The 27909-nt window shown below is 38.6% G+C and overlaps 6 protein-coding genes across 7 annotated transcripts; 1 reads left to right on the top strand and 5 right to left on the bottom strand.

Moving 5' to 3' along the window:
• Nucleotides 1–3627: 3627 nt before the first annotated feature.
• On the bottom strand, nt 3628–5094 carry LOC117632991 (60S ribosomal protein L36-2-like). Its single transcript, XM_034366646.1, has 4 exons — nt 4996–5094; nt 4791–4895; nt 4439–4638; nt 3628–3838 (listed from the first exon to the last, which is right to left on the bottom strand). The coding sequence occupies exons 2-4, from the start codon at nt 4890–4892 to the stop codon at nt 3808–3810; spliced, it is 333 nt and encodes a 110-aa protein (XP_034222537.1). The 5' UTR covers nt 4893–4895; nt 4996–5094; the 3' UTR covers nt 3628–3807.
• Nucleotides 5095–6400: 1306 nt separating this feature from the next.
• LOC117632051 (putative E3 ubiquitin-protein ligase XBAT31) lies at nt 6401–9806 on the top strand. Its single transcript, XM_034365423.1, has 8 exons — nt 6401–7017; nt 7157–7219; nt 7344–7415; nt 7504–7625; nt 7714–7854; nt 7941–8048; nt 8484–8742; nt 9073–9806. The coding sequence occupies exons 1-8, from the start codon at nt 6838–6840 to the stop codon at nt 9457–9459; spliced, it is 1332 nt and encodes a 443-aa protein (XP_034221314.1). The 5' UTR covers nt 6401–6837; the 3' UTR covers nt 9460–9806.
• Nucleotides 9807–10163: 357 nt separating this feature from the next.
• LOC117632060 (uncharacterized protein At3g17950) lies at nt 10164–11745 on the bottom strand. Its single transcript, XM_034365435.1, has 4 exons — nt 11708–11745; nt 11516–11573; nt 11209–11373; nt 10164–10824 (listed from the first exon to the last, which is right to left on the bottom strand). The coding sequence occupies exons 2-4, from the start codon at nt 11525–11527 to the stop codon at nt 10342–10344; spliced, it is 660 nt and encodes a 219-aa protein (XP_034221326.1). The 5' UTR covers nt 11528–11573; nt 11708–11745; the 3' UTR covers nt 10164–10341.
• Nucleotides 11746–12894: 1149 nt separating this feature from the next.
• Nucleotides 12895–15557, bottom strand: LOC117631836. 2 transcript variants are annotated; one of them, XM_034365154.1, is made up of 5 exons: nt 14917–15557; nt 14692–14749; nt 14482–14599; nt 14240–14357; nt 12895–13311 (listed from the first exon to the last, which is right to left on the bottom strand). In XM_034365154.1, the coding sequence occupies exons 1-5, from the start codon at nt 15460–15462 to the stop codon at nt 13258–13260; spliced, it is 894 nt and encodes a 297-aa protein (XP_034221045.1). In that variant the 5' UTR covers nt 15463–15557; the 3' UTR covers nt 12895–13257. The 2 variants fall into 2 exon arrangements, with proteins under 2 accessions (XP_034221045.1, XP_034221046.1); XM_034365155.1 differs by lacking the exon at nt 12895–13311 and having other exon boundaries at nt 14305–14357; nt 14438–14599; nt 14917–15516.
• Nucleotides 15558–17659: 2102 nt separating this feature from the next.
• On the bottom strand, nt 17660–21929 carry LOC117629689 (WD repeat-containing protein 44). Its single transcript, XM_034362258.1, has 7 exons — nt 20006–21929; nt 19752–19842; nt 19504–19661; nt 19280–19331; nt 19060–19139; nt 18856–18949; nt 17660–18763 (listed from the first exon to the last, which is right to left on the bottom strand). Exons 1-7 carry the CDS (start codon nt 21728–21730, stop codon nt 18018–18020), a joined length of 2946 nt encoding a protein of 981 aa, XP_034218149.1. The 5' UTR covers nt 21731–21929; the 3' UTR covers nt 17660–18017.
• A 2870-nt stretch (nt 21930–24799) lies between these two features.
• Nucleotides 24800–25911, bottom strand: LOC117631649 (cyclin-dependent protein kinase inhibitor SMR2). Its single transcript, XM_034364917.1, is given in 2 exon segments — nt 24800–25145; nt 25148–25911. Coding segments are annotated over 2 exon segments (510 nt in total). The 5' UTR covers nt 25578–25911; the 3' UTR covers nt 24800–25065.
• Between the last annotated feature and the right edge of the window lie 1998 nt (nt 25912–27909).

Below are 27909 nucleotides of genomic sequence, written 5' to 3' on the forward strand. Positions count from 1 at the left end.
CAGCTTAATTGGAATTTGGGTTGTGTGTGTGTGTGGAAATCAGAGGAGTTTGAAGGATCCCAAAAGTATTGGCATCTTCTTCTGATCAGCATCTGCAGTACTTGTAAATTAAAAGTCACAACCCCCAACCAATTAAAGAAGATGAAGCTGTTAGTGTTTTTTTACTTGTACGAACAAGATAGAGGGCAGGAGAAGGAATTTTGGAGGCTCGGAAATCCAAGCCAAATATATTCTAAGTTCATATAACATGGATCCTCATCATGTTGATGATGGCCACATGGGTTTGTGTGACATGCGCTCTTCTCTCTTCCTCACACACACACACACAGAGACCATATTATACACACCAGGATAGAGAGAAGCAGCAGCAGCTTTCACTTTTAACATGTTGTCCTTGTTATATATGACACATAATCTCTCTCTCTCTCTCTGTGGATATACATAATCCTCATCATCATCAACAGGTGGAAACACATAGAAAGAGACTGAGATTCCAAGCTCTTCTGAGATATAGACCTCACGTTCTCCCACATGTTGTGATCTCAATTATACATGCATATACAAAAACATACCCCTCTTTTAGATTCTTCGTGGTATTCTACCTAGAGGAATGTGTGAATTGTCATGTATATTCTACATAAATTAACAAGTTACAATCATTTATGAGTGCGTGAATGACTGAGTATGTAGCATAAGTTATAATTACTCTATTAAATTTATATGAATCTATACGGTCATGAATGTGTAAACATATTAATGTGGTAACTAACAATTACCATGTTAAACAAGTAAGCTGGAAATCAAATCCAAGTAGTTTTGAGGTGATTCCCTTTACAACATTAAAGATTACATTTGGCAGTAAATGAGCGTAGCTCACAGTAGTCAAATATAGGATATAAATTGTAATTCCCAAGGTCCCCTACATACCATATCTGTTTATGTGAGAATAGCATCCTATGAAGTCACTTTCCCAACATTTTCAAAATAGCCATGCATTTCGTAATTGACTTTATAAATGTTGCTTTCAGATTAGCAAAACCACTTGGTAAAGTTAATTATCCCAACTTGGTCCAGCAGCAGCTTATTAACAAAGCTATACAAAACGTGTTTAGAGGAGATCATGATCTAATGCAAATTCATGGTTTTTTTATTTTATTTTTATAAAAGTATAAGCGATAGTCTAAACTATAAGGGGAGGACGGTTTCTTACACACACACGCACAATTAAAATGCCATAAAGATTCGAACCTGAGACCTCTTGTCTGTAAGTCAAGGCATTTTTTCACTTAGTTAGACTTATTGATGCAAATTCATGGTCGTTGAGTAAGTCCTTCGGAATTTTTTGGTTGGAAAGTTCAAATCAAGTGTAGAATTCATTTGAATTTTTATATACGAAACGCGTGCATTAATATTCTTGCTTTACCAAACATAGAATATAAGAATCAGATTGGATCAAGACCTTAATAATAATAATGTAACATGGCAATATATATATATATATATATATATTTGGTCAGATCATCTTTCTTCTACAGCATATGGACTAATTTCTTGATTGTATTCTTTTTCTTATTAAAAGCTAATGGGAATAAACTAGGTATAATTGAATTTTGTATAGGCTTTAACCTTTTGCAAAGTGCGTTGTCGTACATGCCCAACAATTTTGTCCTTGGATAAGTATATAATATTATATGAGAGCTAATTTTTCCACTCATCTTTTATTCACTTACACTTTATTTGTTAGAAATTGTATGTTTCTACTCTTTTTTGTCAACTTACATTCCCTTTTTTCTTATAGTAAAAATATTTAAAAACAAAATGGAGTGTAAGTGGACAAAAAAGAAGTGAGAAAATCACCACCCTATTATATATAATGGGGTACGTGGGAAGGTTCAAGGTTGCTAGCAATTTATAATTTGCGTTGCCGTTGCATACATTACATGCTGTTGTTGACATGACTAAATACACATTCATAATTTATAATTTATAATTAATTATATTTTATATACATATATGCATGGAATGGATACTTACGAGAGAAAGCACTCAGATATTGATTGTGAATTTTAAATATATGAAGAAGAAATAATATATAAATTTAATTGAGCAAGTGATTGATTGTGTTATTTTATTTGATTGGAAGGCAACATATATAATACAAAGCTAAAAGCAAAAGGAAAATTCTTTGTATCAATGTTGGTCCAAGCATGGCGCGGAGAAAACGCTCTGTCATGTCACAAGGTGGACCCCAATATCCATATTCTTGCTTGCTTGCTATGACCTCACTCATCTCACCGCACATAATATGGAATAGTAGATCATCACAAATCAAACGAAATCAAACACTACTCTACACACTTTTTGCTTGGATTGAATGTTGAATGACAGTGTGCTCGTTCTCTTGCATTCGAGCTCGACCCTCTTTCCCAAACTGCACATTAGAATAGCTTAGGCCATGGCCTTGTCCCACACACACACACACACAAAAGGAAGCTTAGATGTTTTTCTTGGTAAATTTGCCAGGTTTTCTTGACAACAAAAATTAATTGGTGATTATAAACTTGTGCTTTAGATTAGATGGGTTGTTTTGTTCCTTTCCGCTAGGGCCGTTGCTTTTACATACTCTTGCTGTCATAGTTTATTTGGGCCCAACCCAAAAGGACGGAGGAGGACGGAAAGAGAATTATAAAAGAAAAAAGTTGTATCGGGCACATCATATTTTAGCCCATTATGGCAAATGATGATAATGATGCATTGCCAACCATCCTATGGACTTGTTGATCTTCTCCTCCAATCCCCAACTCTTGGAGAAAGCAGAGGGTTATCTTACAAATCGCAATCGCCAGATGGATCCTGGAGGCACCTCTGATTTTGGATCAAGCATTTCAATTATTTTTCATGCAAAGCAAAACTAGCACGTAACGTAACTCTCAGACGATAGAAGAAAAGAACATTTAGTTTGACAGATGATGGTGGCCACCAGAGGACGGCTTCAAGCTTGCAATTACGTCCGAGAGATGAGCAGGAAGATGGAGTTGGATTGACCTGATGACTGAGACAGACACACAGATTCCTCTGTCGCTGTTGTGCCTGCCTGCCAATATTGAATATCTCTTTCTATTCCATTCGATGTTGAGCACTGCCTATGTTGATTGGTGGATGTCATCATGCTGTCTTTATATTTGCTTTCGATTTCTTAAGATGGCTTCATGTTCATGAGATTATATAAGTAAACAAAGGTAATGTGTTTCTTTCAGCTTTCAATTATAAAGTAGTTGTGTTTCATTTCTCATGACCATTAGATTTGAAATGCGCGTAGATGAAAGTTCAATAAAATGAGACACTCAAAAGATTATGTAACTTTCTACTTAAAAGCCAAATTACACGAATGAAGCCACCGTGCCGCCTAAAAGTGATTTGATTTGGCTTCTCCCCCCAGTTTAAGTTCGAATTTTAAACTGAACCAAATAGAACTTCCCACATAATTGATTTGCTCGCTAGATTGCATTCGGGTCTAAAGAGAACTTCCCACACATAATCAATTTGCTCGCTAAATTGTGGACTACCACACTTTCACTTCCATCATAGTATAGTCAACACAATTATAAGTAAATCTAAAGAAATCAATAACCTGAAAGAGAAATAGCTGAATAACACAAATTGAAGAATATCTGCTGCATAGAAGATATCACAAAATGGTCTCAAAACATTCAAAATTAGAGAGTTTGTAAAATTCTCATACGAAAATGCATAACAAAAACTATTAGAGTAACTGAACTACAACCATTAACACAACACTTCAAGTTCTCACTTCTTCTTCTCAGTAACACCACCAGACCTGCACACAAACAATTCCACACTCAACACGCGAAGCATATAAATCGTGTAACATAATCAAACCACCAAAGACAATGTGAAAATGAAAGGTTGAGCTCCCCAAAAACAATCTACTCTCATCATACAATACGTTTGTCCAATTAAATAGCTGAAAAAAGAATCAGAAACAGATTTCCATTCCCCGGACGAGCAAACTAACTCAAATGTTACAAACATGGCACACAAAAACAAAGTTGACACCAAAAACCACACTCTATTACAAACAAATTCTGATATTGATTGCAATGGTACCAAAACTAATTCGTAACATTTGAGTTTGATAATATTCAAGCGCATTTACGCCATCCAAATTGGAACATGAGGTTCTTTAACTCAAGCTGGTTTAACTCCTTTTTCACACACTTGTCTTAACAGTTAACATATTCAAAAAATACTTCAATCCAGTCCTCCACCACTTATGAAATAAAGGGCAAAGAAAAAAAAACAACCAAATAAATTGACTATAACACAAACAATCTCATAAATTGACTATAACACAAAAATGCAAAAGCCATATGAAAACATATCAAACACACAGCAAGGGCAAAGAGAAAACTCTCACCTCATCTTGCGGAGAACGTTGGACATCTCCTCTCTCTTCTTCTTAGCTCTCTTGTGGGTACCCAACTTCCTCTTGGCCACCTTAAGAGCACGCTTGTCCTTACCAACCTTCAAAAGCTCAGTGATCCTCTTCTCATAAGGAGCAAAACCAGCAACTTCCCTGATCAGGTTCCTCACGAAATGAACCCTCTTGCTTGTTTTCTTCATTGTCAAAACCAACAAAGCATACAAATTTTAATACCATTCACACTATTTCAACACCAAATCAAAACCGAAAAAACAAAATAAGCGAAATACAACTCCACAAATCAAATAAACTTGTATGAACAATCAGTGACCAAACAAAAACATACCCCTTTGCGGTCAGATGGGCGAGGAGCCAATTCACGCTTGGTGACGATGTGGCCTTTGTTCAGACCAACGAAGATCCCGCTCTTGGGCGCAGCAGGAGCCATTTCCTGTACGAAAAAGCTTCAGTATTCAACAAAACCATCTAACACAAACACGATAAAAGGATGCTTAGTAAGTGATACTGGGAAATTTGACTGAGATTGGTACCTCCAATTCAGCTCGAAACAAACCGTAGATCTTGGCGGTTGGGAGAGGCGCGGCCACCGAATGTGTGAGAAACTAAAACCCTAATGCCCCTGCGTCTTAAATACTGCGTGGGTATCGCTATTTTTTATTCTGGACGACGACGTGGGTTCCAAAACCTTCTCGGCCCATATCCGTCAGGCTTTGCTTTATGGGTTCAATTGAACCAATCGTTTGGGCTTTTGTATTTTTAATTTTTAATTTTTGTTTCTCTGATCTATTCATCAGCCCAATAGCTATGGATCAATTGGTCCAAGAGAATTCATGGTTGCTAATTTTGGGTTTTTAAGGTCTTTGGAGCTTCAAACTGCACCCACAAGAGACGGCCTCACATCTCTGGCCAACTGACTTAATATGTCAAGTTTGAGACTTTTTAGCATCCCATATTTATTTAATTTATTTGGGCCAAAATGAATGAGCAGCGTCATTTCGTCGGAATCATAAGCTGATAGGGTATGCAAGAGCTGAATGATCACTTGGCCCATTTCAGGCCCAAAAGGCCACTATTGTTTGCCAACCTTGTAAAAGATGGGACACAAAGCAAATTGGCGGGACAATGACAAAGCAAGAGTGCAAGTATTTGAGCATCTAGCCGTACAAATTAAGCCAACACAATATTCGAGTAAACATCGAATCTCTCCTGGAATTATAGCAAACAATTTCTCATGTCCCAAAATCCTCCTCCACAGTAAGCAACTTTTAGGCTTTCGGCTAAAAGCAAATCCCCCAATTACTTGGTTTAGACTTTAGAGAGATAGAGAGAGAGAGAGAGCTCTCTGTCTATACATAATATATTCATAAATTATGAAACTTTTCCCCCCCCTCCCTCCTTTTTGTTTTTTGTTTTTTGTTTTTCTTTTTTTTCTGGGTTTTTGTTTAAAAGTTTTAAAAATGTATATACATGTCCTTATTTCATGGTTGGTCTTTTCAGAGCTGTATATAATTGACCAAAGCAGGGAAAGATAAAAAGCAAACAAGCTAAGCAAAGGGTTGGCGACCAGAATGGACACAACATTGTCATCCAACACCAATACAAAAGCAAACAACCAAAACAACAACAACAACACAAAAAAACAAAGTTAATCATTCAACTACTTATGTGTATGTATTTTGTGTCTGCTTTCTTTCTGGTTTCTCATTTTCCCGCTCTCGTTCATTTTTGCACCAAACTTGCTTTTCCAAAACGCAATGCGGCTGCAGAAGAGAATAATATATTACCATAAAAATACTAAAGAAATACACATGTAGAACAGTTTAATTTAAATTATTGAAGAAAATAAATTGATCGGACGGATAAGATAAAGAAGGGTTGATATTCAACGGTGCTGATTCAGAAACCGCGTTGAAAAATGCATGTCAAAGTCAAATAAATTAATTTCGGGGATTAATTTAATTATATAAAAAAATCATGTGTGAAACAAAGACTTATTTAGGACTAAGTACCAACTAGTCTACAAATACATGTCAAAGCCATTGAAAGATAAGAAAAACGTATAAAATCTAAAATTACCCAGTAAATTTCTGACAGCTGCCCGAACTCTAGAAATTGTTCATTAGAAAGGAGCAAGGGGCTGCACGGTGAAGCTGCCCGAAATCTACGCGGGCAGGTCCGAACTCCGAGACCCATTAGTCCCACTGCCTGCCTCTACTTAGATTGCCTACGCACATAAACACATTCATTGTAGCCTAAGCCACTGCTGGTTCTCTGCCCATCACCACCATATCAATCGCCGTTGGAAGGTGGCGCTGGAGGAAGTGATCTCAGGCCACCTTTCAATGCGATAAGGATAGAGTGAGTTTGGGGAGATGGGTCAGGGACTGAGTTGCAGAGAGACCCCTCAAAGTGGACTCTTTGGACCTCTCCAGGATGGGGAATTGGAGCTCGTCGAGGCTATGCTGGAAGCAGACCCAAGTGTTTTTCAGCAGAGGAAAGGTCGTGCGAGGTTGTCTGCGTTGCATGTAGCTGCTGTTGAGGGTCAGATCGAGGTGGGTTTTGTTTCTTATTGATTGGTTTTTGGTGGATTCTTTCTTGGATTTAGTTTTTTTTTCTTTCTCTTTATTAATGGTGTTGATGGGTTTAGATTATGAGATTTGTTTGTGGTGCTTGGTCTGATGATAAGTTCAGGTTCTCTCTCTGCTTTTGGATCGGTCTGTTATCAATCCGGATGTGGTAGATCGACATAAACTGGTAATGGGATTTTGTTTTTGATGCTTTTTGTCAATCAAGAACAGTTCTTTTGGATGCTTTTGAATTTTGATTCTTTTTTTTTCTTACGTGGTTTTGAACTGTTTTTCTATGTGATCGGTTTTAGACCCCGTTGATGTTGGCTGCAATAAACGGGAGGATCGCTTGCGTCCAAAAGCTTATCCGAGCTGGAGCAAATGTATGTTCTTTTCCTTTTGTGTACAGTTTCTACTTGAACTACTAATTAGATATGCTGATCATGGGGTTTGTGTGTGTGTAATTGTTAGATATTGATGTTTGATTCCCTGAATGGAAGAACCTGCCTGCATTATGCAGCCTACTATGGTCATGCAGACTGCCTCCAAGCCATTCTTTCTGCTGCCCATTCCTCCCCTGTAGCAAGTTCTTGGTTGCTCTCTCTCTCTCTCTCTCATGATTTTTTTTTGGGGTCAAAATCTCATGACTGGTGTTTAATTTACGTTGGATGGCATTGACAGGGGATTTTCAAGATTTGTGAACATAAGAGATGCAGGTGGTGCAACCCCATTGCATTTAGCCGCCCGCCAAAGTCGGCCAGAGTGCGTTCATGCTCTTTTAGACAATGGGGCTCTTGTTTGTGCTTCAACTGGTGGATATGGGTAATTATCTATAGTTGTGACCTGGTATGATAGATCAATGGTAGTAATTTTCCGGTGTGATTGATGCAACTGCCGTATATATGCAGCTACCCTGGAAGCACACCGCTTCACTTAGCTGCACGTGGTGGATCTTTAGATTGTGTCCGAGAGTTACTTGCTTGGGGTGCAGACCGGCTTCAATTAGATGCATCCGGGTAACCTTCCTTAAATGGATAGTGGGAATATTTGATTCTACAATAAATTATGCATCTTGACATGTTTGAAATACTATGCAGTCCATATTAGTCAATAAAGATGAGTATCATTTGCTTGTCATGAAGTTTAACGAACTGTTGCATTTTAAAGAACAAGTAGATTCCTAATTAGGAATGGCTCATTTCTTTTATTCCTAAGTCCTTATCGCTGCTGGCTATCTGCACACCAGTAAAAATGTGAGTTTACTATTAGTGTTTAGAGTTGATCCTATTTTTAGGTTGAAATACTGCAAAATCATTGGCATCACAAAATGAATGGAGCCTCTAATTCCACAAGTCTTCCATCCTTAAGTTATAAATGCTCCGCTTTAGGTAAAAGAAGGACTCGATTGTTTGTTGGTATGTTGTCATGATATTATAAATTGTTCTCTGCAGGAGATTACCGTATACAGTTGCTCTGAGGCGCAAGCATCGAGCTTGCGCAGCTGTACTCAACCCTTCATCAGCGGAGCCTCTTGTTTGGCCATCACCTTTGAAGTTCATCAGTGAGCTTAATCCAGAGGCTAAAGCTTTGTTAGAAAGGGCGTTAACAGAAGCAAACATGGAGAGGGAGAAAGCTATCTTGAAGGAGGCAGTAAACTCACTTCCATCTCCTTTGCATTCAGATGCAGAGACTGATGATAATGCCTCTGAGGTAAATGTGCCTTCTCTTCTTGTTTAGTTTTTCATATGTTTTGTGATTGGTCAATAGAAAGGATTTAAAATCTATTTGTTTGTCTCGGAATTATTGACAGAATTTCAGGATTGAATGTATATGACTCTTGAAAAGAACTTATGAATGAGCACTTTTTTCCATTTTATGCCAAACACAATTGTGTGACGAATTTGTTGGTTGTGATGATCTTATGTCTTTTTCTAGTATAATAGTGCCTCTGTGCACAGATGCAATGAAATCTTTAGTAGAACTCAATTCTTGGGCAATGCATGTAGCTTTCTTATTCACTGGTGAATTCATATCAAACAGGCTAGCGATGTGGATCTATGCTGCATATGCTTTGACCAGTTATGCACAATTGAGGTCAGACCATGCTGTCATCAAATGTGTGCACATTGTACCCTTGCCCTATGCTGCCACAAGAAGCCCGATCCTTCAACTACTTGTCCTACAGTCCCAGTTTGCCCCTTTTGCCGAACCACCATTACCCAACTGGTTGTGGCCAATATTAAGGCCAATAATGATGTGGAGCTGGAGATGAGTCCATCAAAGCCGAGGAGATCAAGAAAGTCTAATGTCAGTGAAGGTAGCAGTAGCTTCAAGGGGTTGTCTCCTATGAGCTCATTTGGAAGGATGGGCGGTCGTAGCTCAGGAAAGATAGCCGCTGAAACCAATGAGGAGATCCATAAGCCTTGACAAGTGAAGTTGTGGACTTGTTCTCTTTGAACCAGTTGGTAGTCCAGCAGATGCAGGAGCTAAGCTGTCTTGGATTTACTTAGGGAGAGTCATCCTCACTGGTATGTTTTCCGATTCATCTGGAGGGTCTTAAATGCCTAATCGCGCATGAGAATATAGATGCCCTTCAGTACCCTGGATCTGAAGGTTTTGTTTCTTTGAGTCATGTTGAGTCTGTTTTTCTTTAAATTAAAGCAGCAGCAAAACATTCAAGGGTTTCTCTCCAATTATAAATATAATTATATTTTAAATAAATAAAACTTCAATTACCATCCCTTCCCTTGTCATGGAAGGAGATAGTTGGGTTCTTTTGTTCTCTCACCTACCATGGTACTGTGTTTTTGGTTCTAAGCCATCTGTGCCGATGAATCAACAGAGCCCTTTTGACATCTCTCTGCATCTGCAAATAGTTATTTTGTGAAAGTAGGCGTTTCCACGGGTTTAAGCTGCAATTTCCAGGTTGCATATAGAACTTAGTTACCCCTTGGATATCTCCTTAACCTAAGAGCATGTGAAAGTTTGAAACTGGCGTCCGATTACCGCGAATGTGGAATTGTGCAGCATTTAGTAATTAAGAATGATTTGGTCGACAACCCTTAGTTAAAGAATAATTTTAGATTTTAATAATATAGTTGACCTCAAAAGACTATATTAACTGACATGACTTAAAACTCCAAAGGCAAAGTTGTATAAGAAACCTACTTCCCTTAGGCTCCATTAATGAGTTACATACCAATAGCCTGACACTCCTCTCTTGAAACAATTTGCAAGCTGAATTTTTAATATTATGAACAATAAATCCAGAGCTTACTAAATATAAATTCCAATGAGGGGTCCATCATTTCACGAGTTGTCCAAACATGATGACACTAATGGAGTTCCAAATCCATTGCCATATTCTAATAGCTCTTTGTTGGATCTTGCTCCACCATCCGCTCTCTCTGAAGAACTTGGCTGACCAGCTGCTACTAGGCCGTCTACGAATAGCCTGTTGGGGTCTGAAACCGGCACAGCCAGTGAGAAATTGTCAGTCCCGTATTCAATCGGTCCACCGTGATTTCTTCTGTTAATGTTGTTATTACTTGCTCTCCTTTCTACTTCAAGAAAGTGACCTAAGGATGGAGTGTTATTACTCTCATTCACAGAGTCGCTGGTTAGCTTGGAGCAGAGTGAAAACAACCAAGGTTTGGATTTGTGGTTCTTTTTGCCTTTGGAGGTTTCAACTGCCCTTCTCCTCGTTGATCTTCGTGAGAGGCCTATAATGCCAGAAACACCAAGGAGGCTCCCTAGAGTGATGCTCTTGTCATGGAAGAAAGACCCAGTTGACTGAAAAGAGTTTCATGAAAGAATCACTAAGATCAGAACTTTCTTGATTTACATGAAAGACTATATTTGAACAGTAAATGCCGATTACCAAGGGGTTTTAAGTGCAAAAAATGAAAAATAAAAAATCAATGGAAGATATGCTGGTGTGATTCCATTTCTAAAATTAACATATTGAAAACAGAGACATCTTTCTTGAAAAAGAAGAAACAGAGACGTCAGAGAAATCATTGAGGATGATGATGATGACCCAACAAGCATGGTGGTATATGGAATGGAAGTAGAATATAGAGTGGCATGATGATGATGGGTTCCAAATCCATTTATATGTGAAAATATATTTGGCAATGCCATTCCAATATATTTTTAATACAGAAAAATACTGACCTCTGTATCAAGATCTGAGGAAGAAGAAGAAGAAGCGGCAATGGAAGAGGTTGGAGAGCCACTGACCAAAGTGCTGAATGAAACCGACCCAGCAGAGAAATCCCGGCTTCTGATCAACCCAACTCTTGCATTCAGTGGGCGCAATCCCAAAGGCCATCCTTCATCCTACATTCAAAAGCACACAAATAGGCATTTTCCACTTCACTCAAAACAGAGGTTCACACGTATTCTCCATCCAAATGAATTGGCTTTCTGAGATTAAAAGCCAAAAACAGAAAAAGAAAAGAGAGAAGAGAAGGGCACCTACCTGATGAGCCATTATTCTCTTCTTCCTCCCTATTATCTGGAAAGCTGGGTGGTTGTCACTTCACAGAAACAAAACAAATGTCATTTCCATTCCATCAACATGCTCTGTTAAAATAAAGAAAAGATGATTTGATTGAGAAATTAATTAAACAAGACAAGAAAACAAAACACAGCGTGACACTTTGACACACACACTGAGAATCTGAGATGGAGATGGAGAAGCAGTGTGAAAGTGACGTCTTACCGTTTAGTGAAAGCATGGACTGGTTTTTGGCAGACACAAAAGAAGTGAGAGAGAACAATTTTTGTACGAGAGTCAGAGAAAAGGGTACAAAAACAAAACACCAAGGGACAGATTAAAAAGAAGACCTCTTTAATTTTTTTTAATCCAAATGACCATTTTAGCCTCCATCTTTAAGTGTTTCGTTGCTTCCCATTTCATGGCTCTGTTGTTAAGACAGTCTGCTAAAAAATTGTTTTTCTGTTTTTGTTTTGTTTTTTTTTTCCAGATAGATATTTATGTTACACATGCATCACAAGCATCATGTTGATTTATAAGATAATTTAGGAGCCTAAAGCTCTTTGCACATCTAATGTTACCCTAAATAGATATAGTATAGACAACCGTAAAGGTAACGTTTGGAATTGATTCATATTGAAGAATTTACATTGATCAGAAGATTATATATATATATATATATATATAAACTAAATACAATGTATTTGAAATGGCTATATGCAATGTATTATAATGTATTTATTTTTCTATTGAGTAAATCAACGGATTTGGATTGTTAGCAAGTTTAGCTAAATAGGAGATTTCAAATCCAAAAGATTTTGGCTAATGTGTATAGTTTTTGCTTTTTACGGGAGCCAGTGTTCTATAGATTAAAATGCTTTAACCTAATCTTTAACTCTGCTCAAGAATTAGGAAGTAATAGAAGAAATACATGCATTGTATATAGTGTTATTTATACGAGCATGCTTTTTGTCACAAAAGGTAAAATCAATTGATGTGCTTTACTATTTTGAAATAAATAGGTTCACTCCCTACAGATTTGAAGGAAAAAAAAAAAAGAAGAAAAGAAAAAGGGAGTTAAAGGCGGTGGATCGATTGGCCTCACAGATTGAGTTGTTATATTAAATATTAATCATGAGGAGAGAAGAAGATATCAGTGATTAAGGACTCTTTTTTGGTGCAGCATATCAACTGTTTCATCCTGTCTTTTGAGGACGCTTTTGCTTTTTGGTCCACACAAATCAATCACAAGCTCTGTTCATTTCAGTCCAGTCCAAGCTGCTGCAGTGTCTTCTACATGCCAGTTTAATAAATTATTGTACGCTTCTTTTTCTCATGAAAATTATTTTAAAAAATATATATAAAGTATGAACAAAACTTCTTTTATAATTTTCCAACAGCACCTTACATTCATTCTTTCGTCTGTCTTATGAATATCACAAACATCAGTATACAGTAAAATCTAACTACAGTTGCATGATTTGCATCGGTGCCCGCCGTGGCGGAAGATAGGACCTGAACGCTGTTCTTGTCCCTGGATGAGTTTCTAGTTTGAAGGACATTGTGGCCACAACAAATCTCTTAAGAAGATGCATGAATCACTTGGATTCTACTGCTCTCTAAAGCTTTGGTTAAATGGTAAAAGAAAAAGACAACAAGAGCTTCGATATGTAATTCCGAGAATATACCATAAAAGTAAACCATGAATAAATTGTTGATGATGGTTAATGGTGGAATTGGCTTGCCCCTGGTCGGTACTCTCCAATTCCTAGCAGGTCCTGCAAATGTGAAGGTACATTTTATTGGGAAAAGTAATAATGGATAATTTCTCTGATTGTTCATTAGCATAAGGAGCAAAGAGAAAAGAACATGGGTTTAAAATCAATTAGGCAAGAGATCCTATCCTTACCCTAAGATAATTTATTCAAATTATCAAGCTTTTTGATGTATGGGGTTAGCAAACAATGCCTGTGATATAAGCACGTAAACAGATAGCACATGCATGGTTCTGACATTTTAAACTATATTATCTCATACTGATGATGATGGTATGTGTCTTGAACTCTACTCCAAACCCGAGAAAAAAATGTGTATTTGGTGATCTTCCCAATGAAAGCTCTAGTTTTACCCTCCCCATTTATCAATTCAGAACAAAAAGAAAATTATATCCTCACTCTGTGTACACTGTACAGCATTTGCCTTCGATGGAAAGCAAGCTTCAAGAGAATATGAGAACCAATTCTATGAAAGCACAAATTAAGTCGCACACTTTAGCAAGGTTGTCAAACTCATAAAGTGGACACTTGGAGACCAACCTTATGGGGTTCAGAAAAACTATTAGTTCTGTGTTCTAGACTATAAATCATGGAACTTGGGGATAAAACCAATGACAATCAACAAATTTGGGCAGTAGTTAGGTACACTTTAAAGTGATTGGGGTTGATAGCTTTTTCTATCTTGTCCTAAAGTTCACAGTCAGATTAACAAGAAAAGACAAAGAATGGAACTGAACTGCTAACATATTCATTTCAACACGATAAGGATCTAAATGTGGTAAGGTGATAGAAGCTACTTCCTAGATGAGATGACCATCAAGTTAGGCTAAGCTCTACTTGAACAAAGCATACAATGTATAGCAGGGACATGTAAGTGAAACAGCCAGAATGTGACAAAGGAATATAGAGAAGAAGGAAGAGACAGTTTTACCTGGGATGCTTTGCTTTTGGCCCTGGTCTCTGCTGTACTCGGAATATCATGATTTGGCTTATTGAATTTCTTCTCACGCCGGTCACATGCACCCCATCCATCTGAGAACCTCCCGCCCCTAGTGACGAGGGGAAGGGGCAAAACAGCAAAAACAGCAACCATATTCATAACAGAGTGGGACATATGATTAGAAATTACATTACTATTTTCATGCTTAAGTTCCCAAAATCCAAAATTCATACTGCATATGTGCCCGAACCACAAATTCAGCGCGCAGAACATTCCGGTTCTCATCAAACTCAATGGTCTTGTCTTTGATCTCAAAGGAGAGATTGAAGTAAAACGATATCTTCCTCCAACCTATACAACACAGCACATACATGATACACACCACATGTTACTCACTCCCAGCATTCTACCTTGAAACAAAACATCTCCATGACCTTCTTTACCTGACTTTTTGATGAAAGGGTGCCCAGAAATCATAGTGTAATCTGTTTTCTCCAAAATCTATAAATTGAGATCACACGAACACAGCAATTAAATAGGTCAACGGAACTATTTACTGATTTAATATTTCCCAAATTTCTTGACTTAATAATCATATAACAAATTAACAAACTTTAAGAAAGTGAAGTTCAATTGAATTGAAAACTCAATCATATAAGAACACTTACCGCCATTGCCGCATTCTGATACTCCTTGAACAAAGAAACTGAAGGGAACCTCCCGGTCAAGCTATGCACAGAGCCAGAGCTATTATCCCTCCCATCTCTCTGTCCATAGCTCACAGGGCTAGCATAATTCCCGATGCCAGGAGACACGTGTGTCTCCGGGGACGAGTAAAACGGCGTCGTAGGAGTGGTCGGCGTCGTTCGCTGCACATTTCGGACTACGACAAGAGGACTGGTGTCGTTTACTCCAGAAGAAGAGGTTCTGGCGATTTTCCTCGGCGGATGGAAAGCCGAGGGGTCCTCGACGACCTCTCCCTCCGTCGACAACGACTTTGAGCCTGAGTCGTCGGAGAAGGGGAGCCGCGGGGTCTTGAAGAGCTTCGGTGGAGGCGAAGGGTAATTTGGATATTTGATTGCGAGGGGCTTGGGGGATTGGGGCTTGTACTTGGAGGAGGAGTGTGAGGCGGCGGCGGAGTCGATGACGGCCCACAAAGCGGCGTCGTCTAGGTCCTTGTCGTCGACGATGGGGTAGAGGTTGGGCGAGGCCATGGAAGAGTGGAGGGGCTTGGATTTTTGATCTGGCGCGCGAGTACCGAGAATTCAATTTTGGGGAGGAAGACAAGGCTGGGTTAAGGCCCAACTGCATGGGCCAATTATTACCACGGTCCACTGCTTTACAGGACAACAACTTTGTGGACGGGCCCGCCTCTCATAGAGAAATGTGTGGGACCATTGTTGTTTTTGGACCCCACACCACAATTTTCTTTTTCTTCTAGTAATAGACCTTATAAAACCACACCCAAAAATAAATAAATATCAGATCATCGTCTCTCCCACTAATAGAATTTGGATGATTTTTTTTTACATACTTATAAAACTATTCCCCACAATCTAGGGATGTTTGGAGTAAATTTGGGCATGTTTGGTATTCAACTTTTTAAACTCAAAAATAAAATTTGAGTTTAAAAATAAAGAAAACATGTTTGGTAGCCCTATTTTTAAAAATTCGAACTCAAGAACAACTAAAAAAATACCTCAATTATTCAAAACAAAAAATATCCGTTTTTTCGGTTTTTTTCTAACAACCCACAAGTTCTCAAAATTTTAAGATTTGAAAACAGTTTTCAAGTTGCATGCTAAACAAGTTTTTGAATCTTAAAAATAGATTTAAGAACTCCTTATTTTTAAGAAAAATTAAAGTTTTTGAATTCCCTATTTGAATAGGATACCAAACGCCCTCTTTATTTTTATGAGTCTTTGAGTGAACAATTCACAGAGCTCATATCTATATATGCTTTCTATTTAGCGGTGTTCAAATATTTTGCATTCGAGTTTGAATCTCTATGTCCATAAACTCATTTTTCTTCCATTTCATCTCAAAATACAAATGTTAATGACTATGCTTTTTGTTTTATTTATATTTTATAATAATTACAATAGAGGAAATTGAACCATATACCTATTCTAATTGTAACTCATTATCTCATTCTCCCTCACCACTTGGATTAACTTAAAGACTTAATTTATCATGTTTTCTTTACCTTGGCATCTTCATAAAAAGATAGAATTAAAAATATGGAGGTGGATAAAAAAAAAAGTAATTACTTCAAAATTTTAGAGGACTATAAAAGAGTAAAATCTTATCCAAAAAATAATAATAATAAAGGAGTACAATTTTGAATTATCACAGCCTTTCCTAAATTTCACTCAAAATTTTCATTTTTAAACGAAAGAGAAAAACAGAGAAGCCGTTTCAATTTTCTACACAAAAGTACACGTGTCATCATCACCTTGCATGCGATTCTCTAAAAAACTATTTGAAATTTCGAACACTCCATCGTTGGCGATCCTCACCCTTTGAAACGCCGCGCGGCAATTTGCTCAGAACGCCGAAACGGAGTGCAAGATTCAACATCGCCGGCCCCAAATTCCTCAGTCAAATCCAAATCGTCCTTGAGATTCACATCTTCCTTGTCCGAATCCGCCAACACCTTCAATTCGTCGATCGGCCACTCAAAATCCTTCACCTCTCTCTTCTGCAACTTCGTCTCTGGAACCTTCTTCGCGCGACTCAGCTTGGATGAGATCTGAGAGAGCAGGACCGAATCCAAGTAATCTTCGAGCTTCTTCGTCGTCGTTCTCAACTTGAATTTCGAAGAGTCAGGGGCCTTGTGGCAGCTTTGAAAATCGTCCCTGCAAGAAACTTTGGAGTCAACGATTGAAATAGAAATTACTGAAGAATTTCGAAGCGGAGAGAGAGAGAGAGAGAGAGAGAGAGAGAGAGAGAGAGAGTGCGTACGTCGATGAGAATGTTGAGGTCGGTGGCGGAGAGATGGAGGTGGAGGAAGGTCGAACGAGGCGTCTCTGAATCTCTTCAACGGTGGCCAGAGGGCTGCAAGTTGAAGTAGTTTTGGCTCTCTTCCTCTCTGCCATGTTTCGCGCGCGATTTGGAGTTCAAAGCAAGTCGAACCACCCTTTGTCCTATATAACCTCCAGCTCAACCGAGGGTCCCACATGCATGCTTAAACCCACTTTCTGGTTTAATAGAGCAGAATTGGGGCTTGACAGTTGATTAACCAAAACTAACACTAGAATTCTTGTGATTATTGTTTCTGGCATTTGAAAATCACAGCCATTTACAAGCATTCATTATGTTAAAAAAATTAATTAAGGGTGCGTATCGAACACAATTAAAAGAATTGTGATTAATCTATATTCTAATAAAGAATAATGAATTCACGAATCGAACTCGAGATGAATTTTCCACTATAGAAAATTTAGAATAGGTAGTAATTTACAAATTTTTTGAATATACAACAAAAATAGCATTCTCTTCTTCTTCTTCTCTTTTGCCTGATACAGAAAAAATAATAGGCTTTTACAAGCATACATTACAAGGAAATGGATGGGGTGTAATTTACAAAAACTTCTGATGATGAGCAGCTTTGACATTTACCCAAAAAAAAAAAACCAGGGCTCTGACTCCTTGTAGTGTACAATCTATGTATGTATACATCCATGACAGGTGATGTTTGTTTCTAAGATAAAATGTGTCTCCATGTAAAAGATAGAATTGTGACCAACATAAAAACCAATTATTACTATTATGTAGGGCCTCCAAAGATATTGTTCTGCATCTTCCTAGGTAGCCCAAAATTTTGATATGCTCTGATCTCACCTTCAAGAGTGGCTGTGACAATGACCAAGCCCCAAGCTGTTGCTTGCGTTGTTTGGTTCGCATGGCTGTTGTTGCCAATATTGTCAAGCCAGGACCAAGAGGAAGACCAAGAGGACGTGGATGCACTGCCAACAGACATAGAAGAATCCCCACCACCATACCTAATAGAAGAAGGGTCTGAATTGAATGACTCTCCGATCCCTGATTCTGTCCGGGAAATTTGAGCAGGATCTTGATCTTCGAGCGGTGGCGGAGTTGCAGGTATTTGATCCAATGCATCTCCCTTGTTGTTGGTGTTGTTTTTCTTAGGAAGAGGCGGCAAGAGTCTCTTGCTCAAGCCTGCTGCGTCTTCTTGAGTAGGAGATGCATTTCCTGAAGGGGGTTGTTGTTGTTGTTGTTGTGTGGAGCGTTTTGAGTGCCTCTTAGAATGCTGCACAGGAACTGGGGGAGGGTCGCCTTTTATGGTGCCGGGCCATGGGATTGCTACTGAGACATCTTTACACTGGAAATGTTCATGAGAATTTGAACTGATGATACTTTTTTTTCCGGCCCCCGAGGTTCGGGGCTCTTCTCGCTTCCAAACATATACATGAGAATCTTCACTGGCGCATATGACATACTTCCCATTTGGACTAAATGAAGCTCCAATTTGGCTGCTGGTATTTCGGAAACCTGTTTGTGGTCAAATTGCATATAAGGCATTATTGACCAGAAGATATGTAAACAGGAAGTGAAATGTTCTGACGATTGGAGGAGATGCATACCTCTAAACTTGTGAGTCATATTTGTACCATCCACAATTCGAATCCGGGAATCGGCAGAGGTGACAAGCATTTCAGATGGATTCATTGGCGAAAACTGTTTGAATGAAAAAGAAGGGCCGAGTAAGAAGCAATTCAGATGGATTTATCATTTGGGGGGGGCGGGGGGGAGGAACTGTTCGATTAGAGAGTGGGCTATTACATTACCTGGAAACCTGTAATTTTCTTTGCTTGATTTTTCTTCTTGTTTTGAATATCAATCTGGCTATGCTGACTTAATTTACAATCTGGAATACCAAACAAGATGAGCTTTATCATAGACTATTCATATGAATAATTTTATAACTAGAGTAAGGTTTTATGCAGGGGTTTATGACCAAAATTATGCAATGTGTATGAAAAATAAACCAGAAGACCAAACTCACACCTTCTGTGCTGTACATGCGACAGTTTCCTTTGTGGGAACCAATGAGGCAAGCCTACATTTATGAAAAGGTAAAAGCAAGATCAGTCCAAATCATTATGAATTTTTCTAAGTTGATTCAACTTGACAAGTGAAAGTTTTTTCTTTTCTTCTGAAAACCATAAGCATGTTCAAGAGTTCATAAAACCATAACATTCTGATGAAAGCAATATACAAAGGAGCTGTACCAGGCCATCTGGAGTGAAGGAAGAAGCAGTGACCATTTCATGAAGATCAGTCCAGTCCACGACTTGTCGAACCGGTATATTCCACAATCGAATCTTTGCATCAAGTGAGCCGCTAATAAAATAATTGTCATCCAAAGGATTGAACTGTATGCAAGTCACTGCCAGACCAGAAACCAAGTCAAAACTCAAGAACCTAATATGCACAACAGCTAAACAAACATTGGCTTATTTATGCATGGATATCTTACCATAATCATTGTGGGCAAACAACTTCAAACAAGTCTTGGTCTCCAAATCCCATAACCTAACAGTTTTGTCCATTGAAGATGAAAGCAGTAGCTGCAAATTGATCAAATTATATCAGCCTGTCTCCTAGTCATACCAAATTAAATTAGCCTTAACTCCTACTTCTATCAAAACTGAATTTATCATAAGGCCAAACTAACAGACAGCTGAACTTGAGCTATAATTTAAGAAACAGAACAATTAACAAAGAACTTACCTGATTTCTGGACCATGACAAGTCCAGAACAGCATCCAAATGACCTTCAAAAGAGCAAACAGGTTTCTCCGAAAATGAGAACACAGTTTCGGGCACATGTACATACTCCGGGATGGGATTGGTTTTTCTAGCAGAGCTTCCCTTTCCCTTCTTCTTCTTCTCAAAGGGCACAAGTGCAGCCTGATCAGAAATCGACGGAGATCGATCAGGAGTGGAGGAGCCAAACGATTGATGAAGTGGGGTTGAATTTCCATCCAACGACATAATCTCACACTCCTGAACTTCCCACACATGAATAATCCGATCCTCTCCCGCGCTCGCAAGAAACCTCGCGTCCAAACTAAATTTAATAGTCCAAATTGACCCCTCATGAGCCTGAATTTCTTGACACAAATGCAATGCCGATAGCTCCTTGTAATGCTTCCCGGTGTGCCTAACTTTTATCCACTCCGACGAAGACGACGTCGTGTTCTTCCCGGACTTGGGGTCCGGCGGTGTCGGTGGCGGCGTTGGCGTTGGCGTAGCCGCTTCCCTGTCTTTCTCCCCAATTAACACACTCACGGCGGATCCCATCCCCTTTATGCTGTTCTTCAACATCGCAACCCCTCTTCTCTTGCTCATTCTCAGGCTCTTTGAAACAAACGAATTTGCGTTACCTACCTTCCTATCTCCCCCGCCTTCGCTCGAAACGTTTTGTCTTCTCATCACCTCTTTCACCACAGGCGAGTATCCAACGCATTTCTCAAACTCGTCCATGTTCAATTGCTTCCCTGTCTGGAGATCACTGAACCGGTTCCAGCACCCGTCCTGGTCGTACTCGTTGACAATGAACTCAGTTCCTGTATCCAGATTCTTGATCAAGAAGAAAGCCCCTATCCTATTGTTCGAAAACAACGACGACAATCCGCCGCTTGTTCTAACCGGGCGGCTGGAAGCCGGGGTGGCCCCTCCGACTTCGCTCGGAGAAGCTCTCACGGATTCCGTGTACGGACATATTGTCGAGCGAGCCCCGGCTATGGTGGAGCAAGTCCTCGTGAGCCGTTGCTTGGAGATTGTTCCGATTATCTCCTCTTTCCTCTGTTTGTCTACCGAGAAAGCTTCGATGTCGCCCTCGGACCTCGATCGGACAAGCACCAGCGGCAACGCTTCAGTCTCCAGCTCCGGCTCAGGCTCAGGCTCCGGCTCCGGCTCCGGCTGAGCTGTTGATTTTTCTACGTGTTCTTTAGAACGAGTAACGGACCGGGGGACGGAAACGACGCCGTTTGGGATTTTGCTCGAAATGAGGCGCTTAATGCTGGTAAACTGTTTGAAGCTGGTGAGGTCTTTGCCGAGTCCGTCGGCCAACCCCATGCCCTGTAACAACCGTTTTCGTCGTTCAGTGATGGAGCCCGGCGCCGCCATCCAGATATTGTAATCCGGAGACATCGGAGCCACGGACGCCTGAGTCATGGCTTCGGGGGTCGGGGAGGGCGGCGTCGTGGAGGGCGGAGTCGTTTGTGGAGTGACGAAGGGGCGTAAATCGAAGTCCCTTCGGACCGAGGAGACGCAGGAGGCGAAGGACATACGACTGTCGTCGAAGTCCTCATCTTCGGAGGAGGAGGCCTCGAGGTCGAGAGGAACGGCGGAGGAGACACGGTCGTTTGACTCGAAGAAGCGGTCGTCGTCTTCGTCGTCTCGGAGGCCGTCCCAGTTCATCGTGAGCGTTTTCTTCCGCTCCATGGTCATGGTGCATCAGGCAAGACGAGCGAGCTTAGCTTAGCTGTTGGGTACGTTTCAATGGAGGAAAAATGGCAATGGTGGTGGCGATCGTAGAGAGAGAAGAGTTTTGGTATGTTTTGATTGTGTTTGTGTTTTTGCGCGAGAGAACGAAAGGGAGAAAGTGGAAGAGAGAAAAAGGAGGGAGGGTGTCTGGTGGTTAATTACCGTTATTAAGGAAACTAGAAATAGTCAAGAGGAAAGGAACGCTTTATTATTTTTATAATTAATAATTAATTAGTGGGATGCGTTATTAGTAGCAGGGCATTACATTACTTCACGTCTTTTGATTCGTTGTTAGTTTAGTATGATGATGATAATAATAATTGGATATTATTACAATTTTCCAAATTTCCACATTTCCATTCCATGCATGTCGTGCGGCATCTATGGCCTCGAAGGATTTGCGTTCGCCACTCACTTCTTGCCACGTCACTACTGAATGAGCTATACGGCGTCGCTTCTGGACCGCAGCTTAAGAAGCCCAAACAGACCGGGCTCCCTTGAAAATGAAGATGTAAGGTCCAATCTTTCTCCAGGGAGGTCCTATAAGGCTATGTGTGTTGAAAATTCATCACTTTTGAATTTTCCCACCAGCTATGACTCCTACTATCTTTATGTTATATAACACTTTGTGTTTACCCTACTTGTTAATTAACATGTCACAACTTATCATCATTTGGTTAAGTGGCACAATCGGGGTTTCGTGCGAGGAGTTCCTCCGATGAACGAAAGTTGTTGAGCAAATGAAGCATAATTCCAACAATTGAGTACTTATTTCACACTTCTTTTTATCAACGTTGATGAGAGAGTAATCGAATTTAAGACATCTTCTATCATTGAAAAGAAAGATATTATTATATCTTGTATTTGCTCATAATCTTGATACATTATACCTTAAAGATTCGTTTGAATGTTGATAATTTGTATAATTCATGTGAGTTGTGACTGATCAGGTTGTGATGATTAATTAGTTTCCAACGTCAAGAGATATACTTAATCACAACTAATAAGGCAAGTGGTGGTGCCACGTTACTACAATTTTAACATGATCACAACACAATCAGATGGACACTGAAATTGATTAATTATAAAGCTACAAACTGAAAGAAATCAAATCTATATATCCCGCGTGCCTTAAAGTTCCCATAATTGTAGAGACTTAAGTTCAGCTTGATTGGTGTGCTACAAATCAACCAATGCTTTAAAATGAGATTGGCAAATCGAGAGGAGTAAAAATTTCGAGGAATATATATATATATATATATATATATATAGAGCTTTTATTGAAGGATTCATCAAATAAGCTTATTTGAAGGATACTCTTTGTAGGCCCCACTCCGGATTGTATTTCACTAATCCAAACGGTCTATTTTGTAGATATTCATTCAAAGATTATCTCTACAAAAAATCACTTGAATCAGATATCATTTGACCACTCAATTGAGTTATTGAAATTTTAGTATTTTCTTGAAGCACCGTGTTCATTAATTTTGTAAGACACAATTGGATGTCGAAACGGGTTCCGATTTGTCTAATTTTTATAAGGATGATCTATGAATGAAGACCTAAAAAATAGATGGTTTGGATCATTGGAACAAAAATTGTAGGGTACCCTAAAGGGCGTATTTGAGGAATCCCTCATTAGAAGGGAACTATATATATATATACACACACGAGAATGTTCTCTTTTTAATCTTATATTATATCTCTCTGTCTTCTTTGATTCATCCGTACCAATACATATAATACTCAATAAATTATGAGAAGATATAAAAAGTATATTCCTTTTAAAATAAGAGTACATATATATTTATCAACGACTCATGGCTTTTCATGACAAAACAATAGAGTAGTAGATCCCACGTCAATTCACTTTATATTCTTTTTTGTATTTTTTACCAAAGTTATAGGAAGGGCAGTTCGAACAAGAGATATGCAAATCAGTGCCATTTTTTACTGTGCTACATCCCATTAGTCCGTTAACTTTATATTCATCAACTATTCATTTTGCTATTATAATTTTTTTTTGGGTGTGTGAGGAAGCTCATCATGGAAATGGAGCATGTTTGCCTTTCTTGGAAAGCTTAGCCTGAAAATATTATACAGACTTAATTTAAGAGAGATTCTGTCAACAGATGGGCAAGCAATAAGCTAGGGATTTGAGGCCTCCCACATATCCCTAGTCCACTTCCCCTTGTCTAAATGAAGGGCTCTTGATAATTAATTAACCCTTAAGAATGTCAAAGTGAGCTTTATACTAATGTCTCCCATTTTCCTCATCAAGTAATAATAAGAACCAGAAATATCTGTCCAATTAGTCCATGGTTGGCAAGTGTCACTTATTCTTTTGTTTAGTTGAAGGAAGTTTTGAATTCAAATTCTATTAGCAGTTATTAACAAATAAAAGGTTCTAAATAATGATAATAATAATATTAACAAATAAAGAGAGATTTGCCAATATAATGGTGTTAAATATATAAGACCACATTGGTGAACACATCACAATATATAGCTGTCTACACATGATCACCTAGCTAACAATTAAGAAAAAACCTTGTTTTGTTGGTTCTTTATGTCTCATAATAAATATCATATTGTTCTTAAAATAACCCATAAGGAAGAAACAAAAAAACATTTAAAAAATAAACCAAGATATATTAATTTATTGAAATATAACGTGGTTAACTATATAGTGCAAAATGCTCCCATAAAAAAATGAAAAATAATTATAGTGCATTTGTAATAGTACAATGAATAATATGTGCACCGGAGTTTGATTCACACAGGAGACAATCTTGAGGTAACTATATAATTGATTTTCAGACCAAAAAGAAAATAAATAAATAAATAAATAAAATTGATATTGTCCTTTTCCTGACTCGATCAAGCAACCACCCAAACAGTGCCATCGGAAAATCTTAAGTGTTGTAAAGATAAAACTAGTTTATCTTCTTTCTTTGTCCATGGCTGTGATTCAGGTGTAACATGAAAGAAGAAAGAAAGAATCTCTTCAAAAAGAAAAGAAAATTAAAAGAATATATCAAACTTTAATTTTTATTAAACGAGAATAACACCTCGAGCACAAAAGAGCATATCTATCTATCTATCTATCTTTCAATGCGTCTCTTTTCTTGGTCGTTCTGTACTTGTTCTTTCATCTTTTCCCAACTTTACAACGTCATCTGAGCTTTAACCAAGATCTCACCCAACAACAAAATTAAAATCTTAATTATGAATTATGTATTAACTTTGTTACCATGAACATCATGAACAAAATTAACAATAATGGTACAATTAATCGACTAATTAATCACCGGGTTTCGTCGCGATGAGCTTGTTTGGCTTTCTTGATCTTGGCGCACAAATCCTGGAGAAGAAAATTTGACGCAAAGAATGCTTCCAGTTCTTTTGTGTCCAGATGATCGAAATGGAATTGGATCCTTCTGCGACTGGGCGACGATGACGTCACCACCTTTCTCTTCCGCAGCGGTTTTCTTGGCGCAGGCGGGCATTTTGTCATCGGGGGGATTCTGTGCTCCTGCGACGTCGGCGTTTTGAACCCGTCGTCATCGTCTTCTACTTCAACCGACTCCGTCGTTCGGCGTTTTTTCTTTGCGGGAGTGTTAATGTGATCCGCGCCGTTCTTGGGTTGTTCCTGTTGTGGGTGATCATGGAGCGCATGATCGTGATCCGAGGGCTGTTCGGGATTTTCCAACGTGGGTTTCTGGGTTTGATCATCGTGATCATGATGGAAACAAGGATCTGAATTGGAGACTTTTAGACCGGAGATCCGGTTGACCAGTTTTGACTCCATGAAAGATGATTGAGATGATGAGGATATGGGAATCAATGATGGGAAGAGAAGGCTGATGATTTAGAGAGGGAATTATAGAGAATTAAACCACATATATATAATGATCAAATTCACCTTCTTTTCCTAATCCTAATAGGTTTGGAATTTCCTGGAGCTTATTTGAAGAGAAAAAAAGGAAAGAGAGAGAGAGAGAGAGAGAGAGAGAGAGAGAGAGAGAGAGAGAGAGGCATTGGATCCTACACCAAGAGGGTTTCAAAGAAAGAAAGGGAAGCCTCCACTAAAACCGATTGAAGCTCTCTCTCTCTCTCTTTAGCTGATTTGGTACAACATAACATGTTTGTTTGAGCACTCTTCTTTTCTCTGATCTCTTACGAACTTTTTATGCATCTACCCACGTGGCTTGTTACATGGGGACCACATATACATGTAATGTCATCTATCTTCTCGTGATATTATCAAGGTGCTTTGTTTATCTAGCAAGCAAAGCACCCAAAACAAATCTCGGAGTTTCTATTCCCCTCTTTCTTGGTTTCTAAAGTTTGTTCTAGTTTTGATGTGATTTTAATAGTTAAACAACAAGCACGAGGCCAGCTATTAACTTCAAAGTCCTAAGTCTAAAACATTCAAGATTAAGTTTTATCGAATTTCAAGTCTAATAAATTTCGGGTTTAAGAAGTTATAAGAAGTCTAAAATATTCGAATTTAAATTATACAGGGTTTTCAATTTGTAAACCTAAACCTGAAAGAAGCTCTATATAGGTTTCCATCTTGATGTTCATATATCACCTTCAATGTGGAGACCTCCGAAAATATGAGTTTTTTTTTTTTTTTTCCTGCAAATTAAGGCATATATTGAGCCCTTTAAGCCGCTTGCATTTTTCTCCCACACAATTTGAGGGTAGTTGGAACCACCCACTTACAAAGTGTGTAATAATTAATAAACTTTACCAAATCGACTCTACCCCTATCATACATACTATATAGTTCTACACTATTTCTACCACCTTCATTTATAATGCGACCACCCACATGATGGAATTTCTACTCAATATCCCCATTATGTTTATATATATATTTATATGATTCTAACTGCTCTTATTAAGTCATACATTATTATGGGCACTAGGTCACATTTACCAGTATGGTCTGCCTCATGACCAAGTTTGGAAATGTAGAAGTATATATTGACTCTTGACTCTTAATTAATATACTTGCAGTATGAGTAAATTTTTCGGTATGACGGTGGTATGATTACGCAGTGTTATTAACCTATTCGTATTATGACATGTGTATTAAGTCCATGATATATTCAATATATAGTATAAAAATCTAATAATATGTGTGACGATGACACTTTAGAATTTCTCCATGCTATGGGTCTATGCTCAAATTTACCAATTTTGCATGCAGCACCAGAAACCACAAGCAACCTAGCTGGTGAATAACTTGTGTGGAAGAACCACTGGCTGAATGAATAAATAAATAAGGGAGTGGGTCACCTCCAAATCAACCTAACCGAATAAATCTTAACTAATTAAGTCCTTTGACTTCATGACCAATATTTAATTACTTTAATAGAAAGCTAAGAGTTTGGTTATTCTTATTAATCGCCCCTCAGCTAAAAGGATGCTGTTTGTCAATACGCCCTGCTGCTTTGTAGCTTAGGATTCTCCCAACTCATGAAAATAGAGGGGGTTAGGATTTGGTAACCTTCCAAATCCAGAGCCGTTCGTTCCGTTGACGATAAGTTACAATGAAGATTTCGTCCACGATATGATGAATTAACGAGAAAAACGAAAATCGCGGGTTGAGTGTAAAGCGGGGACCCGGTCCGTTGGAGTGCATGGTTTTCATCATCAAATAGTTTGTGGCTTTTGGAATTGAAATTCCACTCCACGTTCTTTTGGTAACGTGAAGATAACAATCCAATGATTTGGCCTCAAATTAAAAACTTAGTTAAAATATTATTTTCGCTTGTCAATGGGGTTTAGTTCTGTGAAAAAAAAATATTTATTTCGCTTGTCAATGTATGTATGAGAAATCATATTCCTCTTTATAATTTAGAATATCATTTTTATTAATATATATACATATATTATTTCCGCCCTCTTGCATTATTTGAGAGCATATATATAGACGGTTGAGATTGTTATAATACAATGAAAGACTTTAACCACAAGGTGTGGTGCGGTTGATAAATTGCCACATCCAGTTGGTGAGTTACCTAGTGCCTCAATAATAAGGGTTCGAAACTAATTGGAAACACTTTGTGACTAGGGGCAAGCCGAATCCCAAACAAAGATTAATCCCACAATTCAAGTGCGGGAACACC

The sequence above is a fragment of the Prunus dulcis genome, chromosome 6, assembly GCF_902201215.1.
Source record: "Prunus dulcis chromosome 6, ALMONDv2, whole genome shotgun sequence".
In the NCBI taxonomy this organism is placed as follows: Eukaryota; Viridiplantae; Streptophyta; class Magnoliopsida; order Rosales; family Rosaceae; genus Prunus; species Prunus dulcis.

Coding starts and splice junctions, on each gene's coding strand:
- LOC117632060 (XM_034365435.1), bottom strand. Junction 10,825..11,208: donor CCTCAGATCTTGATACAGAG/GTCAGTATTTTT, acceptor AACTCTTTTCAG/TCAACTGGGTCTTTCTTCCA.
- LOC117632991 (XM_034366646.1), bottom strand. CDS start 4,892: ATGGCTCCTGCTGCGCCCAAGAGCGGGATCTTCGTTGGTCTGAACAAA. Junction 4,639..4,790: donor GCCCATCTGACCGCAAAGGG/GTATGTTTTTGT, acceptor TTGACAATGAAG/AAAACAAGCAAGAGGGTTCA. Junction 3,839..4,438: donor AACGTTCTCCGCAAGATGAG/GTGAGAGTTTTC, acceptor GTTTGTGTGCAG/GTCTGGTGGTGTTACTGAGA.
- LOC117632051 (XM_034365423.1), top strand. CDS start 6,838: ATGGGTCAGGGACTGAGTTGCAGAGAGACCCCTCAAAGTGGACTCTTT. Junction 7,416..7,503: donor TTATCCGAGCTGGAGCAAAT/GTATGTTCTTTT, acceptor TGTAATTGTTAG/ATATTGATGTTTGATTCCCT. Junction 8,743..9,072: donor CTGATGATAATGCCTCTGAG/GTAAATGTGCCT, acceptor CATATCAAACAG/GCTAGCGATGTGGATCTATG.
- LOC117629689 (XM_034362258.1), bottom strand. CDS start 21,730: ATGACCATGGAGCGGAAGAAAACGCTCACGATGAACTGGGACGGCCTC. Junction 19,843..20,005: donor TGTCATGGTCCAGAAATCAG/GTAAGTTCTTTG, acceptor ATCAATTTGCAG/CTACTGCTTTCATCTTCAAT. Junction 19,332..19,503: donor CCTTCACTCCAGATGGCCTG/GTACAGCTCCTT, acceptor TCATAAATGTAG/GCTTGCCTCATTGGTTCCCA.
- LOC117631836 (XM_034365154.1), bottom strand. CDS start 15,462: ATGGCCTCGCCCAACCTCTACCCCATCGTCGACGACAAGGACCTAGAC. Junction 14,750..14,916: donor ATCAGAATGCGGCAATGGCG/GTAAGTGTTCTT, acceptor CTCAATTTATAG/ATTTTGGAGAAAACAGATTA. Junction 13,312..14,239: donor CCAAAAGCAAAGCATCCCAG/GTAAAACTGTCT, acceptor TCACATTTGCAG/GACCTGCTAGGAATTGGAGA.